Source organism: Wasmannia auropunctata, unplaced genomic scaffold (assembly GCF_000956235.1).
Source record: "Wasmannia auropunctata unplaced genomic scaffold, wasmannia.A_1.0 LD335987.1, whole genome shotgun sequence".
Taxonomy (NCBI): Eukaryota; Metazoa; Arthropoda; class Insecta; order Hymenoptera; family Formicidae; genus Wasmannia; species Wasmannia auropunctata.
Genome location: NW_012026903.1, coordinates 555193 through 574699, shown reverse-complemented (window position 1 = coordinate 574699; position 19507 = coordinate 555193). Strand labels below are relative to the sequence as shown.

The 19507-nt window shown below is 38.7% G+C and overlaps 1 protein-coding gene across 3 annotated transcripts in view; it reads right to left on the bottom strand.

The window, feature by feature from the left end:
- LOC105454198 overlaps positions 1–19507 on the bottom strand; it is a 165566-nt gene continuing 146059 nt past the window's right edge. For all 3 annotated transcript variants that reach the window (XM_011696665.1, XM_011696666.1, XM_011696667.1), the window contains 5 exons: positions 5038–5195; positions 4199–4333; positions 3204–3394; positions 950–1171; positions 1–98 (listed from right to left, as the gene is read on the bottom strand). In XM_011696665.1, coding sequence (XP_011694967.1) covers positions 3–98; positions 950–1171; positions 3204–3394; positions 4199–4333; positions 5038–5195 — 802 coding nt within the window. In that variant the 3' untranslated portion in view covers positions 1–2. The remainder of the gene's footprint in view (positions 99–949; positions 1172–3203; positions 3395–4198; positions 4334–5037; positions 5196–19507) is intronic.

Genomic DNA, 19507 nt, shown 5'->3' with positions numbered 1-19507 from the left:
GTTTATTCCTTCGCCGATAATGAACCATTGGTCAAGGCCATCACCGTTCCGGAAGTTGTCCTCGAGTTCGTGTCAGAATTCAGCTCCAAGGACGAGTCCTGTAACAGAATTTGCAAAAAATTATTTCATTAAAAAAACATTTTGAAAATTGTCAGATATTTTTAACGTTATAATATTAAAGTATTAAAATATTTCTCAATAAATATAAGATTGTATCATTTTATTTAGATTATGAAGATCTAATTTGACTATAAAATTAAAATTTCCATATTAGAAAATTCAAGGTTTGATTGTAATTTATCCATGGTCATTAGCGGAAATCAGAATGGTACGATTTATCGCATGTAGAAAAAAAAAGGATATCGCGACGACATCACTGTCGCCGACATTGCCGTGGTCGTCGTTGGCGCCGACACGCCGATTTACGACGCTCCTGTTAATATGCACCCAAGAAGAACGATTCTCTATCGTGGATGACTGCTTTTAACTGCTGCGTGGCGAGAGTAACGTCAGTCATTAGTGCCGTGCTGGCTCCATTACGATCTTTACGCTCTTTACGGTTCTTAAGACACGTGGTCCAAGTCAGTATTTCTGTCATCGTGCCATTTCCAACTGTGCATCGTGCGTCTGTCCCTTACTTCCTATTGCTTGAGCCACGGATTTCTTATTTCTTATTTTTATTTGTATTGTAATGGAATGAGCAAAAATAATTAGGGAATATTTTTCCTAATTAATATACTTTAAAAATTGTTTTTCTAATTAATATACTTTTAATATTTTAATATTTTTGTTTGTTTTATTTATTTATATAAAAACCCATTTGCCATGATAGAACTCTTAACTAGAAGCTATGTTTTTTTAATTATTTTTGCAATAATTTCTTCATATCAGTGCTTAATGCTTTTGTCGCTTTCTCGAATGCGAGAATGGAGGAAAGCTGAAGACTTACAATGCTGAGAGTATGCATAATGCACGCCTGCGTTGTGTTCTCGACGTGAATCAATTCGTCGCAGTCCTCGTGATCCAACCCGTTAACGTCAGATCGAATCTTGATCGGCGACAGAGCCGCTTCGTTGTCCGTTGACTTGCCACTGTCGGGGGACGGTATTAACTCGTGTCCATCAAGTTCCTCCTCCTCCGCGCGCTCTTCGCAATCCGTAGCCTTGATTTCCTGCCATAGATTCCATAGATCAATACTGTTACGCGAGATTATCGCAGACGGGAAACTGATTAACGAAGGTATCTGCGTTGCAATCGTTTTATGCCGAAGAAGCTGTGTATGGTCGTGACAGGAAATTGCAGCAACGTTAAACGTTATTGCTACGGGTGCTTATTTGTTGATAAGCGACGCGCTCTCGACGGTTAACATTAGCGACTTTATCATCTAAAAGGGTTTTCCCATTTTTCTTTCTCGGTTCTTAAAACTCAGCACCCCAATATATATATATATATATATATACATTTTAAATTGCTAGCAATTGCTTAAAAAGACTCGGTGCAATTAATTGACAGAAATACATTTGACTAGATATCGATTAATCATCGAATGCCGTTACAACTTCATACTCCCTCTACGTTCTTTTTCAAACGAGCAAACTTTTTTACTTTGATGTAACACATTTTTCAATAACAACGCTACCGTTCAGTACACGTGGAAAAGGGGAGAAAAAAAATTGTCAGACGAAAAATCCTTTACCCTATTACGCCGTTACAGAAATGTATTAGAGATCCTAGGAACGGTTCCTGCGATATTTAACATCAAAAGTACAATTTTCGGTTTTGCTATCTGTCGATGGGAAAACTGTTAAGGGGGAGAGATGGTGAGCGAGTGGCGGGAAAATGCCATCACCCGAGGGGGCGCGGAAAAATATTACTTCGTCATATGTTTCTCTGTCGATACGTCAACCCCAGAGTTAGCCTCGATGGAATCGACGTGTTTCGCGTCGGTCACTGGGGTTGCTTTTGCCGAGTGCAAGCGCACATTCCCTCCCTTCTCCTCCCCTTCCCCGCTCCGGTTCTATACAACTTCGTGAAAATCGTGCACGTCAAGCGTCGTCGGGAAGACTGTCTGCGTCGTCCGTCGGATATATCTCGTGTCTCAGACGACGCGTATCGTCGCGATGCCGCTTTGTTACCTTCTCGGATCTCTTCGCGACGCTCCGATAAATGTGACGGAAGGCTACGTGTCGTTTTGCAGAAACGGAAAGAGAGAAAAAGAGAGAGAGAGAGGAAGGGAGAGAGGGGAGGGGAGAAACGGCGTTGAAATGAGCTACGCGGCGAAACCTGGTCTTTTTATAACGATTGAGTTTCGATATTGGTGACCTACTTATTGCAGTCTGACCTGTGTTAGTTGAGCAAATAAAATCATAGTTAAGGAAAGAGCAGAAATAATTTCACATTTTTGGAAATATTACGTTGCAAGAAATTTCAAAAATCTGGAAATCTATCTGTTGTGTTTGAGAGGTCACGAGAAAAAGGTACGCTTAAAAAATATATAAAATATCTTATTTGAAAAAAAAATAAATAAACTTTGGAGCACGGCTCACCAACGAGAATTGCATTATCGATAACGTAACATCAATACTATGGAGCAAGTAATTCAATCGTTGGCTGGTAATGAAACGCAAATTAATTAATGAAAGTGTGAGAATATTACTTATTTAAATGATCGGCCGTTACGCCAGGTTGAATAATTAGGTACATATATCTACAGAACAGTCAAATATTTCCGTTAATCTCACATTTAAATTTACTGGAAAAATGCGTGCTCGTCGATAAAACAATTCCGGATATTCGTTAATGACAAATGTGCTCTGAGAAAAAAAGAAACTTGCGAGTCGATATATATACATATCGATTGAAATATGTTATGGTATTATATTAAATGATATTCAAATAAATGTGCAATTATTAAAAAAAGAATTTCACTGTAATTACAAGGCAGTAATCTAATTACGAACAATAAAAAATAAAATAGGGCATTCAGTGATTAAACTGTAAATTGTCTTTTATTTTGAATCACTTTGCCTCGAGGGTGAATTCCAAGCTCCCCTTTTAGTCGTTTGTTCCACCCTTCGCCGTTCCCGAAGCGGAAACTATTAATTCTTCAGTTCAGGCTGCGCGATTTTGTAAAATATTGCTGCATGACGTCGGCGTAAATAATAAATCTCAGACGGGACGGTATAAGAGGGGTGAGAATTAACCTGGAAATCTTGCGGGGAAGGCGACGACTCCTTCGGCTGGTCAAGACTTGGGCTCCGTGACGGGCTCGGCGCTCTTGTGCCCAGCTCGTAAATGTTGATCATGTGAGCTGCCTGGGCATGGACCATCAATTCCCAAGCACTTGGAAAGGATAACTTGCAGAGGACGCAGAGCAACGCCGTCGTCGAGTCTCCTGTTCGCGTGGAAGCGCGCGGGACGTTAATAAATAAACTAAAGGCACCGTTGTGATGTCACACAGTGAGCCACAGTGAGGGCAAAATAGGACAAAACTGCAAAAACTGATTTCTCTCGAAACGATGTCATGTGCAGATAAATATTAGATTGATCTCAGGACAATTCTTATACAAGTTTTGAAATGAAACACATAATGTGTATGTTAGTGCTGTCAATCTAAATTATTTGCAAGCGAAATTTTTCTGCTTTTAAAGAAAAATTTAAAGTGACAACGCGATTGATTTATTAACTTTGTCTTATTTTGTCCTTTTTTTTGGTTCAACAACATAATTCGAGCCGCCGTAAGGAAAATGGAATTTGTTCAATATAATATATATTTTTTTAATTAATAGAAATGTAACGTCTAAAATTGTTGTTTGATTTACGACAACAACACACTCATTTAATACGTTCATTTTAACGGAATATGATGTAAAGGATTTTACGCGATGCTCATTTTGTTTAATTTAATTCGCCGTGCAAAAAGGCATAAATTTGTCATCAATTACGTCAACCAATTAATTCCAAATTTAATAAATGTAAGTAATCTGTTTTAATTTAAATAGGTATATAAGTTCTGATTGAATAACACACAACGACATCGTAAAAACTTATCGAACTGTTAATTACGATCGACGAGAATTAACCACCGATATTAAAATGATGTGCGATGGGCAATTATTAATTCTGGATCTTCCGGTGGGATTCGGAGCGCGTTTACGTACCGGAAGGAGGCGCCTCGAAGTTTATTTCGAGTACATACTTGGGGCGGCTCCGTTGAAGGTGTGACATTTACATGTGAACCGCAGCTTGCAGTAGTTCCGCTTGTGCTCCAACAGCTCCCCGAGTTCCGTGAACATCTCCCTGCAGTTGCCGCAGATCAGTATATCTGGATTGCCTACGACATACCTTCAATTAAACCCAGCCTTCATTGCTCGACAAGGCTTTGGGACTCTGTGTTACAAGGGGGTAACTTATAAACTTAGACTTTAGAGAATAATCATATTGCATCATAATAATTGTAATGTCAGCTGATTATAATTAAAATATATATCACGAATTTCTTTTTACGGAAAAATATATGCTTAGATATTAAATTCATCAATTCGCCTTTACTAAATCCAAGTATTCAGCTGTGTGAAGTTGCTCCCCTCCCCCCCCCCCGTTACTGAAAATCCACTAATGACCATTACCAATCGATTGGTGGTCGTTTAGTAGTATTTGGTAGTTTATTCTCGATAATTGGACTACCAAACGTTAGTAAACGATCACCAAATGAATGTTTACAGTTATGATTACCTACGCAATCTGGAAAATCATATTTTGCGGGAAAGAAGAGGCTAACTTCACACGCGTATGACTTCTTTTCAAATTATTATTTACAACTTTGACTATCAATCATCGGGAATGGACTACCAAACGACCACCAATCGAATGGTAATGATCGTTAGTGGATTTTCAGTAGTGGAGGGGCCAACTTTACACAGTTCAAGTATTCGATTTTAAAGTGAAGAAAAACAGAAGAAGACGAAGAAGACTTCGCAGGACGAAGTATATCAAAGTGCATAATGAAAATGTACTGTCTTGAACGCGAGTACTTACTGTACACTTTAAGTTGATTCAAGTCGGGTATCGTGCCGGTATTTACCGCCGATTGTTGTTTCTGTAGCTTCGGATGCTGTGCTCGTGTCGGTGGCATCAAACGCGGCCGCTTCAACGGCGGTGCTAAACGCGGCGGAAATGCGGTCGACGCGTAGTAACTGCAAACAGAAGGATGTTTTGCAAAATACATTAGTGTATACATTACGTCAGATTTGTTCGCGCACTCACATACACACATACATGTACACAGTGCATGCGCGCGCGCGCGCGCATTCTCTCTCTCTCTCTCTCTCTCTCTCGCTCTCTCTCTTTCGCTTGCTCGCTCGAGCTTTCTCTTTATAGGGCTAGCTTTTAGCCCGTTGTTCATCACTCTTATACTTTGCATTCTGATATTATATGTTTATTATTATTCTTCTCTTTCATGTTTTACAATTAAATAAGAGTCTATGATACTCGACATCGACAACTTCGCAAATGAACAACCGTATAAGCCGCTTCGCAAACGAGAGCATTTCCTTGAATACATTTGGGTACACGGTGGAATAAATGTGCGGCATTAAATGCACTTTACAGAATCTCGCAACGAGAACTTCTTTAAAAGACTTCCCTTTGTCGCAGTATGTAATACGCCGCAATGGTGTTGCATGTCATTTTTATTTCGTTATTTTGTTTTCAAGAAAAAACTGTAATTCCTCTTATAACATTTCGCGCTTTCCCCTCTCCCCTTTACCCTTGAACATTTCATTTAAATAAGAAAAGTGTGAATGAGTTGTGAATAAGCCTTTTGCGCATAATCGAGTAGAATGTGTTCAACTGTTATATCTAAAATAATTGTATTATTAATAAATTGTAATATATGTACATTGCTCTTTTCTACAATGATTCAGTTAGCCGCCGTTATCAGGCAAAGGATTCCGCCGGAATTGGAAGCGTCAGCTTTAAGGAAGCTAAAGCGATTGTTGCTTTAAAACTTCGAAGGTGGAAGCACGCGGTAAAATAAATTAGATTTGAATAATTCAGGATGTATCCGATAATGCGGTTCCCGCGAATTAAGATCGAATTACCTCGAGATTTTTCCTTCGATGGTATCACTTTGCGGGGCCAATATAAAATGCATATCGTATAATCGCCGCGAGAGGAGAATCGATATCTCACGCATGATAAAAATGTATAAAAACGTCACCGTTGATTATACCGGTTATATGTAACTGAAAGCCGTTTTTGGAAAAGTTTCACTCGCGAATCGTTCCCTCGCGAGCGATCTTTCGGCGAGCGCGATGATAATTATTCTATTACAATAATAGAGCCTGGTACGCTCATAGTCCATTAGCCGCAATCGGCGAACGGTAACGAGGGCATACGATATTCTTATTACGACACGCAAAATGTGTGAATATCGAGGGCCATATCATGGCGGATGGATTTTGCACGAGCGGATTTCGCTTTACGGGAACGCAATGCGGGGAATATAACGCGCGCGCGATTTTACGACGTCAGAACTGCCGCTTGCCATAAATACCGGGGGAGATGCAAGCTTGCAAATTGCGTCCGTTTGCGCCTCTTTTTTTTTTTACTTTACGAGACGAACGCGTATTCCGCGCACCTTTGATTGGATTCACGACGCTCGAAATGTCGTTTTGAAAATTTTCTCTCCCCCTCCCTCCCCTCCGCCGGAGGAAAGAACGGTCATGTCCGCGTCGTCTTTTTTTTTCGAACGTGGACAAATGACACTTTTATGGAGCAGAAATTTTGGACGATTTAATTTCTTTATCCACCCGGCGAGTACGCGGGGATTAAAATCTTTGCTGCATCAGTTTATCCTCCAGATTATATTTTCTTTTTTATCTTCTTTGTGCGTTATACTTTATTTTCTGCTCGTTTTAAATCACCATCAATCACGCCGTGATGTAGGTATATTTAACCGCTAAATATAAAATTGTCGATATGAGACTCATCGCTCACTCGCGTACGCATGTCATACGATTACACAATGTGCTCGCGAGATATTTCGTCTTTTAAATACTTGTATTAAATCCACACGATCCATATAAAGAATGATCTGTCGTTTTATGATAAAAAAAATATATATCAAAACCGTTCGACGTAAAAGGACGCAAAAGCTTAACGTGGAGCCCCGCGGATCGTAAATAAATAAATGTGTACACATCAGATTTTTCTTTAGAAGATATTTTCATTGTTGATTTTCTTCTTTCGTTTACAATGCATTTACGCAGTGTCGCGACATTAAGTACATAATGAATAGGAATCGGAAGTTGCTCCGCCGCGGCGTATTTGCACTGATATCAGATACACACGCCACTACGTACATAAAGCAATTCAATCATGTCACAACAATGCGCAGAAAAGTAATCGATATCTAGTTCTCTATTGTTATTGTTGTATCGGTTACGTAGCCGATCTCAACGTCTCCCATGCAAACAACGGTATAAAGTCCTGAATCCTGACAATAAAAATATCATGTTACTGGCATATGCCAATGCTCACGTCGTTGTTGTCGGGGGCACTGCCGATTCCTGTTCGCCGGAAAATTTTCAACGTTTGATTTTCACCGCGGTGAAAATCAAACGAAACGAAAATCTCAAAAAATTAAAAATGTCAGCAGAAATCTGACAGCGCGCTTTTATGGCGTATACTGCAATATTTTATTATTTCAACTTTATGCTGTATTATTTTATACGTTTGATGGCTTTACATTTTTTTTTATGACTTCGTACATATCGTTCAAATTTCAACGAATTAGATTTTATTATATATTTTATATAGGATTCGTTCCATTTTTTTTCTTGAAGGATACGACAGTCGAGGGGAAACGTAACAGACCATTCTGATAGTCTCGTGAAGAAAAGTGTTATTTAAGGATTAAATCGGTGAAGGGAGGGACGGGGAGTGGGAATGCGCGCGAATTTGTGCCTCCTTGCCGTTGTTAAAAGTTCTTTTAAGACGAGTTTTGCTCTCTTTCCCTGGAAGTCGCGAATAATAGCAGAGAGGTTGAGACAGGCGAAAAGAGATGATCGGGAAGCGATGGGAAAAGACCTACAAGGCATCATCTTCGACGTTGTTCTATGTTCTTTCCCATTGTGTTTCAACAGTTTAACACTTAACACTTTCCGAAGTACCATCCAATTATCAGCCAAGTCAGCTGTTGCCTTCCCAGTGGTCACTCGACAATCTTTGTTCGACAAACTTCTCGTTCTTCTCTAAGTTATTGCAAACATATTTGAATAAACGTTTGACGATCGAACGTCGAATGAAGGGATTTACACGTAGAGATTTAGAAAAAAAGTTATCTAAAAAAGAACTGTGCTTCACGTGACATACAATTGTCAGTTAAGTTGAAACTTTTAATTTCAATTCGCATCTCTTTTGCGCGCGGAAAATTTTAGAAGCCTTAAATAATTTTCCCACGGTCTTCCAAATCGGATAAATGTCGACTTGATTGCCAATGAATCTGGGTCATTCGCATATGTAAAAGTCTAGTTGCATCAAACGTTACGCCATCAGACATCTGTCCATTTTGAATAAGGCTTCTAATTGCCGTAATAGACATAAGTAGGTTAGAACATGTATTATTGTTTCATGTTAGACCGTTCTTATATACACACATACATTACATACACACGAGTAATGATTTCTATCGAATCCATATTGAACTCTCTTAACACGGTATAACATACCACAATTTAATCTATCTCGGCACGAATCGTAAAGCAGAATCCAGTAGCGAATTCAAAACTCGTAAAAATGTCGGGGAATGGTGCGCGCGCGGTAACGTCCAATCTCCCTGTATATAATATTCTATGTTATTTTAGATTCCATACTGTTTAATCGAGCGCGCTCAATCTCGGGTCCGGGGACGACGTGCCCGCCCGAAAAACGACGCCGACGCCGACGGTCGTCCACGTCGTCGCGTCTCCACTTTATACGGTGGCGGCGGCGGCGGCAGCTCTCTCGGATATGCATGTATTCAGATTAGACAACGCGGAGGGAGAATTTGTCGGATAAATTCAACCGGGGGTAGTGGCCGGGGGCCGGCTCGCGCTCCCTCTAACACACTGGATTTCATTAAAATTCATTCGGCGCGGCAAGCTGTCACACGCGCCACGGATGTACAGACGGACGAGCGAGCTAATAGGCTTACCGTGTTACTACAAAAGGCGCCGAGCCCCTTCTCCCCACTCGAGCGGATTGTGCAGCGCCGTGGTCATATAAATTAAATATAAATAATGTACGCGATGTAAATTGAATTAGATGACGCGTGTCCGCCTCGCGGTCACAAACGCCCTTGTACACGTGTACACTCGCTCGAAAATGTAAACGATCATTAAAGCGAGTATTATCGTTGCGTGTGAGGTCTGGTGAATTAGCATAAATTGAGCGAATCGAAATAACAAAGAGTCGGAATAATTCGAGAGAGATCGTCGATACAACCGTTTCCACGTGACGTATAACAAGTCGATCACGCGTCACGAGCAACACGGCAGTATCGCGCCCGCCGCTCTTGTTTCTTACTCCTCATTTTTACCCGATCCAACGTCGATAAATCATGCATTTTTTTATCAGAATGCGTCAAGACATCGTCACAATGTACGCTCGGCGCGCCGGACAAAACCAGCCGGTCATATTTTACTATCGCAAGTATCACGATTTCCCGCTCATCCCCTCGAAGCCATAAATAATATTTCTGTCGGTGGCCAGGTCGGCGTTTTCCCGCAATTATTGCGTCTCTCATAACCGACGTCATAATTCTATACCATAACGAGGCCATTCGTAACCCTCCAATCCCACCCACCCCCCACCCCCGCCCTCTATCCACTCTTCCACTTCATTCTGACATTTTTTTACGCGCGTGCGACCTTTTACGAGATGACGGCGACTAATGGCAGCGTTGCAACAAATACGTGGCGAAGCGATAAATAAATGTAATAGCGACGGAATGATGACGACAATAATGACAAACGCGTTGTGAAATCGTCAGGAATTGTCCCGCTATTTGTAAACCGCAGTTGTACTTCGCGAGCACATTTCGCGATTACATTTGAACGATGTTCCGGCCAATTTTTGACGGACAATGTTCGAAATCACTTATTTGAAAAATTAATGATCTTAAGACAGCTAGTAGAATACGTGAAATAGCGCTTCTCTCTTCCTTTCTCTCTCTCTCTTTCCCACGGCTATCCATTTTAATTTCCGCGTTTACCGCTAAATTTAATTTAAAAGAGAACGAACATTGTCCAATCTAAATTTAAACTCAGCCGGGAAAATCCGAACAAAACGACGAATTCCGGCAGGGCGGACGACGGTGACGTTCGAAGACGAGCCTAAAGAAAGGTCGGCCAATAAATCGGCGGATTTTCATCACGGGCTAACCCTCGGACGGACGTCGGCCAACGAGCACTGTGATTGGCAGCTCTGACAATTATTTGTTTTCTACAAATCACGCGTTGGCGGCGCGACGCCGTTCTTCCACCTTTTCTTCTTCGCCGTCGTCTTCGCTTCTTCTATTTTTTTTTCCTTCAAATTTCCTCGTGATATTCGCATCTTACGCGGATTTTTCTTTCCCCACTTGTCACTTCTTCGTGACCTCTTCTCTATTAACGAAAAATGTTTGAATTGATAATTGGTATTGCATGTGTAAATTAGAACACAATTAGCATACTTGAGAACTGCATCGATTGGATTTGTACATTCTAAAATATACGTTATCGTGTAATATTAGCAACTTCTCATGTCACTTGTTAGCGATCTCCTACAGCATTCCAGATAAAGAATTTTAAATTTGATTAGAGAAGAGCGAGCGCGTAAGAGGCGAACTAATTGTAAGTATAAAACGTTCTAAAAGTAAATGTAGCAATAAATTGATTAATATTTAATTTGAACTTCTTTTTCGGCGTCCTGAAAATGTTATATTCCAGAACGCGAGTTGAAGTTATCTCGTAAAGTTGAGAGAATATAATTGTATTGAAACGTGGAGTTATTATTATAAAATAATACTTTTACGTTTCGGTACAATTATATTCTCTCAACATTCCTTCTTATTTCTCATCTTTTGCATTTTCCTTCGGTTCATTTGTGATTATCACTTGGCTCTTCACGGATGAAAATATCTTAATTGAATAATCGGACACTTTTCATGTAATATCGTCACACGGTAGACACCAGTGGTATCTAAATGTCTCTTTGCGCGAATAAGACGTAGATATCAAAATTATAAAAGAATTGAATATGACATTGAAGAAAATAAATTAGGTTTCTCATGGAAGATGAGAAAGCGCGATATACATAAATAATAGTGATGTAAAAGTTATCAATTTCAGTAGAGATGAAGGTGATTTCAAGGAAAACACACATACATACATGTAATTTCCGATACGTTTCTGCACGCACAGAAGCGATGTTATCACGATCGATTTTGCATTACATCCTCTTCTTTCGCCGCCCGCCGCATTTCATCGTGCGAATATTAATGCCGCAATTAATTTCGCTTAAATCGCGATGGAATATTTCGGATTTTTCATGAAAGCCAAATTATGCGCACTGACCAACAATGGCGCACCGGCATTGACCCCTCTCCACCCCCACACTCCCCTTCCGCCACCCCTTCCCATCCTCTCCCTCTTTTTGCCCGGGTGCCATTAATTCGGTACGATGTTTCGATTAAATTGCAGTCTAAGCACGAAGAAGTGAAAAGCGTTTTGTGCGTTTGACGCGCCGCCAATTACGCGAGACGTCAAAATAATGAAGGTGGATCGCGTTTTCCACGATTGCCAGCTGCCAATTATAGCTTTTCGCGGTCGTGTTTGTCACCCTTTTCCGCGCCGATATTAATAAATCATCATTGAAATTGTTGTTGCATTGTCGCGCGATGACCGAAGCGAGCGCGGATTTTGACGTTGAAATTTTCACTAAATTACCGATTGTACGTGCGTGATGCGTACGACGCAATTACATAATAGAATTATTAAATGTCAAATCTACAAGAAAATTAATTTAATTAATTAAATTGATAAATGTGTAAGATGGCTTTTAAAAGCTGCCAAAATCTTAATATTGGATTCGATTGCTTTGTGTGTATTTTCATGTGTATTTGTATTTATATAAAAACCTTAAAATTTACTTGTCCCAAAAATAAATAATATGTTTTCATAGAATTCAGATTGTATCCAAGGAATTCTTGTGATTTTTTAATGCACGGAAAATATTTCAGTCAAAAAAATATTTTTATTTCAATGAAATAAGTATAAAGAAATTATTTTCAAATGTATTCTACTGTTTGATTACTATTTGTATTCGTGTATCTGTATTTACATATAAAATGTATGTATAAAATGTTCAATGATTTCTTTCTCAATTAATGTGCAAAAATAAATAGCATGAAAAATACAGAATATTTTTCATACAACGCCGTAAAGCTTTCTAAACTTTGATCGGTTATGGGATGTTTCCAAACATAACGAACGCTATATTTGTGCGATTGATCGCATGAAAGCGGACAAAAGGATGAGAGAAAAGTTTAGGAAGCGTGAGGCGGCCGTTTACTTTCACGAGGAAAACTTTTAGCGTTTAAATTCAGCTGCGGTTTCTAGAAACGATTAAAGACATCGATCGTAAATTATCTTGGCGGCCATTAACACTCGAAGTGCCATTTCGCGGGTTATAAAGCGTTGAATTTAGAATAATTAAGAATTCGTAATAACGATAAAATCGTCGCAATAGTATGCAGGATACGTCAGCATGAAAAGAAAAATGAAGTTCTTCATGTGATTCAGATTAGGACACACTTTTCCGATGCACATATCAACATTATGTCAATTAAAAAACACTTATACGGCTGCAAAAAGTTCATAATCATTTATTCTCAATTATGGTATATCCCCTCATGAGTAGTACAGCGTACGTGATATGAATAAAAAACATGCACGTAAATATATGTATATCTTTAAAAAATGTTTACGTTGAGGCTACCGTATAACATATTAATTGCAAAAATTTGCTCTTACTACTTAATAATATATTGAAAATTACACGGCGACCTCGGCGCGAATGAAGATCAAAGCGCATCGCGCATATGAAATTCATTGCGTACCTATAGCTGCGGATATATATTTGCATAAATCGGCACGGCTTGCGAAAACAAGTTAAATATAGAAGCGCATCGCTAGTTTTTAGCTTTTGCAGAGTCGAATGTCGAATGCATTTTACATTTTTCAAAGGGATGATGCCGTGTAACTTCACCACTGTAACTTGATTGGTCGCAGCGTCGATTTCAAAGTTGATAATTGACTCGCTCGCGAAAAAGCACGGCTGACCAACCTAGTATTTATTCGTATTCGACGTTTTTAAATGCTTTCGATACCGGCAAATAAATCAAATAACAGCGTTAAACAAGTATATTAGGAAACAAATAAGTAATAAAAGAAAATTCGTAAAGGAGACTAACACAAAAATAGAATCAATTATTATTCTTTTTTTCACTTATTGAATCTAGATATTCATTTTATTAAAAGAATGTATTGAAATATTTTTAAAATATTTTTCTTGACATTGAAGATTATCAATTTTTCACGCATATTTTAATATGCTTTAAATAGCTGACGTGAAATATTTTCGCGCTAATGCTTATTGTAAAATCGCTCATGAAAACCGTGATTATAACGAGGCACGAGTCTGTGGTTATTTTATAATGACAATACGCTCATTTCCGTACGGCGTAGGATTAATTTCACGTGGCAATAACGCTTAATTTGACGCGGATAGGACGTGCATTAAGCGATGCACGATCCATGCACTTAATGCACATCGATGGGGATCGAGCGTTTAGGCCGACGCGACGCCGACGTCCCGACATCAAGGGTCAAGGGACGTACGTATCGATGGCACGCGATTAGGCCCCTCGAAGTCGCGATGGTGTCTTGAGAGACATTCGTCCTTAATTAATCTCCCTCGCTCGATGTACCGGCATCGGGCATCCCGATCAAATGCCAAATTAAATAAGACGTAACATGGTTTGTCGAGATATCTACATAAACAGTAGAGTAAATAAGTAAAAGGAAGAATTAACTGACGCAGCAAGTGAATGGTTATTTATGAAGGGATCCGTGCCGTGCCTCGATGATAAGTTTAGAAGGAAAGCAAAAGTCGGACATTATTACGAGCGTCGCATTTGTCAAAATATTGAATAATACATCAGGTCCGCCGACCGCGTTGCCTTGTTTACCCATTTTGTGCACTATTGTTCGCTGTTTCTCTCGTATCCGTGTAATAAAGGCCACGATACGTCGTTGTTGTATCTACTCTTAAAAAGGACACGTAAAGTCGAATTCAATTTCAGAGCCACCCCTTTCCCGCGATGCTGATTGATGCTCTCGCTGTACGCTGTGCTTACTTCGTACCGTGGGAAACTTGTCAGCACGGAGATTGCAAATTTTAATAACTCGAACATTGAAAGTAATATGATGGTTGACAATGTTGTGTAATTTTACTGTATTTATTAAAAAAAAAAAAAAACGAAAAAGTAATCACAACGTTTGTGTTAAGCTTCTTTAAAAATGTTCTCTATATGCTATTTTTTATTTCTCTATCTTTAACTTTTCCACTTTTTCTCTATTCTTGACTTTTTATTTTTCCTATTTCTTAAACTTTTTCCTATATAATTAATCTTATATTTTCCTTATTTTTAACTTTCTTTCTTATCTCGATTCTCAGTTTGTCTCCTTTATACTTCTTTAACTTCTTTGTTTTTTTTATTCTTCTTTATTACAATAACTATTGTGTTGCATAAAATATCAATGCGCAAGTAAATAAATCGATCCGATCACTGACACATCGATAATAGTAAGTTCTATTTTATGAGCTTTGAACACGTACTGTCTTTTTGTGTGTGTGTGTGTGTGTGTATGCGTCTCTTTGTATTCTATTCACAATAGACGCTTTAAACTGTAACGAGTTATATACGATTTATAGTCTAGTTATGCAAGCTAATAAATAGAATCAATTGGACAGTGAAAAATCAATGTGACTGCAAAAATGATTTTGCGATAATCGTTTTTGTTTGTGTATGTATATATGTATATACATAAAAGATATAACCTCTTTTAAATATGAAAGTAAAACCTGAACAATATGAAAACAAATGATGTAGCGCATGCATTATTGTGCTATGCATAAATAAACTCGATGTCAATCTCAAAACCATTACGTTATTATTATAAAGAACGAGATTTAACAAACTTCATAATTTCCAAAAAGCTAATGTTTGTTGTAATGTAATATTTAAATGCATTTTCCGCGAAAAAAAGTGCCGAGAAAAAAAAAGATGTTTTTAATGAATACTTTTACAAAAATAATACGCTCCTTCTTTCTATTTTACAATAAAAGAATATCGAGAAGAAAATTGAAAATTAATCCCTATGCATTTTAAAGGTTTGAAATTTAAGGATCAACTTTTGTAATTTTCACTGCAATTGGAAACCGCTTAATATTTATGAATATTGCAAACTATGGATATTATTAATACAAGTGTCCTTTGAAAGCATACAATAACCATTTAACAGTTTTCATTTAAGTTACAAAAGTTCAACGTATGAAGCTAAGCGACTCTATTCTATTTGTTCTAATACATCTGTACACGTACACACAATATACATATTTATATTTTCATATTAAAGTTTCATGCAATATATAACATGGCGCATCGCAAAAAAGAGATCGCTGGAAATTTAGCGATAGAACAATTGTATATGTGCCCTTCTCGCTTATAATCAGTTTAACAAGACCGTTGTAAGGCATAAATAACCGCGTCTGCATCTTATCGCCGAAATCGATCACGGGCTGCAGTTGTACGTGCAATTATTGCTCGGCGCAAAACCGCGCAGGTATAACGGCGTTCTTGTTCTTCGCGCAGTCCCGCATCTACCGGGTGACAACTAATTCCCGGCGAACCCGGTTAAGCCTTTCTCGCTGGTTCCCGCGCGTAATTAGAAGGGACAAACTCCGAGGTACGCGAGTCTTCCGCTAATTTGCATTGGTTTAACAGCCAGTTTCAGACTACTTGGCGTCGCGTTACATGGCTATCCTCTAATTTGGAAGGACGACAAACGAGAGTCGCAACACCTTAACCCGCCCTCTTTTTCCACAGATTGATCATACCTCGCGAAATGCGGCTAAATCGTTTTCACTTCTCGTAATCCCGCCATATATCATCTATTGTATATATATGTAATAATAGATTTTATTAGGCGAAAAAAGAATAGCTGTAGAAAACTGAGACAGTTGCATTCAATACGGTATATTTAACACGGTATGTTTAGAAACACCATACTAACGTTTATGTTTTCGCTTCATGCGTGCGTGAAAATAAAGATAGTTATTTCACGAAATGTGAGATCAGAAGGATAATAATATGGACATGTAATATAAACTTTAAGTAACATAGGTAATTTATAGGTAAGTTATAGTTATAGGTAATTTCACGGTGATTTTTGTATTGGTCATACGTGTATTATCGACGTATATGTGACGTGTACACTAATATTATCACGATGTATCTCCCTCTATTGTTGTTTGTTAATAAAGGCAATTACATGGTACCGTGTTTCTATCGTGATTACATACGACTAATAATGTCGGCTGGTACTTGTTAATAGTGGTGGATATTATACATCTCGGTACTAGCTGCTTCAGTGTCGTTATCATTGATGATGCTACTTGATACGACAATATAATTCGTGTATCATAATATCATATCACAAATTTGTCCCTACCTTCAAGCATATTAAGTGACCTGTTAAATTATTGAAAAACATTTCTCATTTATGCATATTATTATTGTAAATGTATTTTATTATGCAGAACGAAATCTTACGCTGTAAGCGAATAAATCTATATAAAGGAAGCTCTTTGTATTAATTATTAAAACTTTCAGTCGTTGTAATTATCAGGAAACCAAAATAATTTTATCTAATGTTTGAATTGTACATAACGTTAATCAAGATACTGCCAATAATCGAGAAGTACAGTAAGCTTCGGTACTTCTCGTTCTCCATTGCCATCGCCGGATTTAGGACTGGCATCTTCCCCTTCTTCCTTATTGACCGCCTTTCCTACCATACAAACTTCATACTATGCTCCTGCAAACTTTATGTTGCAATAACGGAACGCCACTGGTAAAGTCAAAAATAAAATTGACAATTTATGGCGGTTGTACGATAAAACGAACGTACATACAAGATGAGCCGTGTTTCTTAAGAAAATTGCCGATTTGAGGAAAGAAATTTTATATACATATTTAGATAACAGTCTGATAAGATAGAAAAGTATTCTTAATACAATTTATATGGATGTAGTATCTTCAAGGCACCAAAAGTCACGTAATAAATAACTTTTTTCAATAGAGAGACGATGGTCCCTTGCTTATTGCAGAGATATAGGAGAATAAATAAATGCTGATACATTCCACCGCAACGAAATTAACCTCATTTGTGCGCAATGAGTCGCAAATTGTTATTCTCAGTCGATAATCCATAATTATTCATTACGCTCATATAACCGTAAATAGTAATTATTAATTTAGCCCAGCGGCAGCTTTTTGTGCACATTCGACCGAATGACACTTTGCATTTGTTCAAATTACGAGCCAATCCACGGTGGCACGCCTTTGGTAATAATAATTACTTGTAATGAACAATATATTATGCAAACGCGGAAGACATATCGCGCAGTTGTAAGATGTTAATAATTGTTCCGCACATTATTTTTTTGTATATGATATAATCCTATAGTTAGCATTTTAAAATAATTAATACAAATTTGGAATTTAATTTATAAGACATAATAAAAGATATAATTTTTTGTATACTTTCCACTCATGCATTTATTTTCTAGAAATTAAACAACTGTACCACAAAAATGTGACACATAAAACGTTATAGATTAAAAAATTGTTTCGAAAGTATTTTCATAAAAAGGAAGAGTTGTTAATTTAAAAAAATCCATTCAATGGATTTTTTTTTTAGTGATACTGTCCCCTAGTGATACGGTACCCTCGATGAGACGCCAAGAGCTCGCAAGAGCTCTTCGCGGAATTGAAAACCGATAATAATTTGATCACAAAAAAGTCACAGTTCGAGCGACAGCGAATCGTGCGAATCTTGATTCTAATAATTCATTGTGTGCGATGTCGCCTGATGATGAATCTCGAGGGACAGCCGTCTCTAATTAACCCAATATCCACCTGGTATGGGCATTACAGCTGGCGTTGTATCCACGTGTTAATCGAATTGTCCCATGCGTGCGGTGCGTCACTCGTGCGAATCCTCGTGATAGATTCGAGATTTCGAATTATAAATTCTCTTCTCATCCGAGCGTCAATCCCCTTCTATTATTATAGCCCTGTGTTTCGTGTCCTGGGATATTCCTCTTAAAAATTATACAATAAACTGGCTCCGCTTTTTCTCTCTCTCTCTCTCTCTCCTTCTCATTGACACGGCGCAGTGAAATGAGCAATAATAAAAGAACGACTCTGCAAAATGCGTCATTGAGCGTCCCCGCCGCGTCTCTCGATGCGAAGTGATGCTCGTGCATCAACGACCGTTGCGTCCTATCCCATTTGGTCTCCGTTGAGGATTACGGAAAAAAAAAGCAAACAGAACTTAAAGGGAAAGAGAGGAAAGCAACGTCGCGCGGCATTGCATTGCGTCTTCGCTTTCGTTTTAATTGTGACTATTCAGAGGCGTCTCCGTGACCGGCATGGAGAGCACGACGCGTCGCGCCGAGCCGAGCGGAGCGGAGCGTGCTGGCGATGTCGCATCGTGTCGGTGGACACTGCAATAAAAGCCCGCGCCCCCGTTCCGCGTCTGAAACGCACGCGATTAAAAAGGGCAAAAATATGAATGCACCCCGGGACGCATTCCGCTGAGCGCGGCGAACCTTTCTTTTTTTTCTGTTTTTTTTTTTTTTTTTTTTTTGTTGCGACGACCGCCACCGTGCGACGGTGTCCGAGGTCTATAGCGCCGGCGTTTGTTCCTCCTCCCTTATTTTGTTCGAATGCGTTTACATTCGCGCGGTAGCGGGCTTTGGACATGCAACTCGCGCGAAACGCGTCCGTCCGGGCGCCGCTTATTGTTGACTCGACGTTGAATTAGCCGGAGCACGTGTTGAGGAGATATCAGGGACAAAGAAGCGTAAACACGTTTCGCCTATATGACTGCGTATGGCTAATAAAAAAAAACTTTAAGCTTTTTATTGAGATAAGTTGGGAAAAAGACCGCGAGTTGGAAGAAAGGCATGAATTTCGATGAGTGCTAAGGCAAATTTTATTCTTAAACGCTATTTGTTAGCCTGTCAGGTGTTACTTCAAACTGCAGCATATTTTCTCAATACCAATCGTTGCATGGCATCGCAATTAATTAATTAATATTATGATACCTGCATATTGGAGTAAAATTCGAGACAT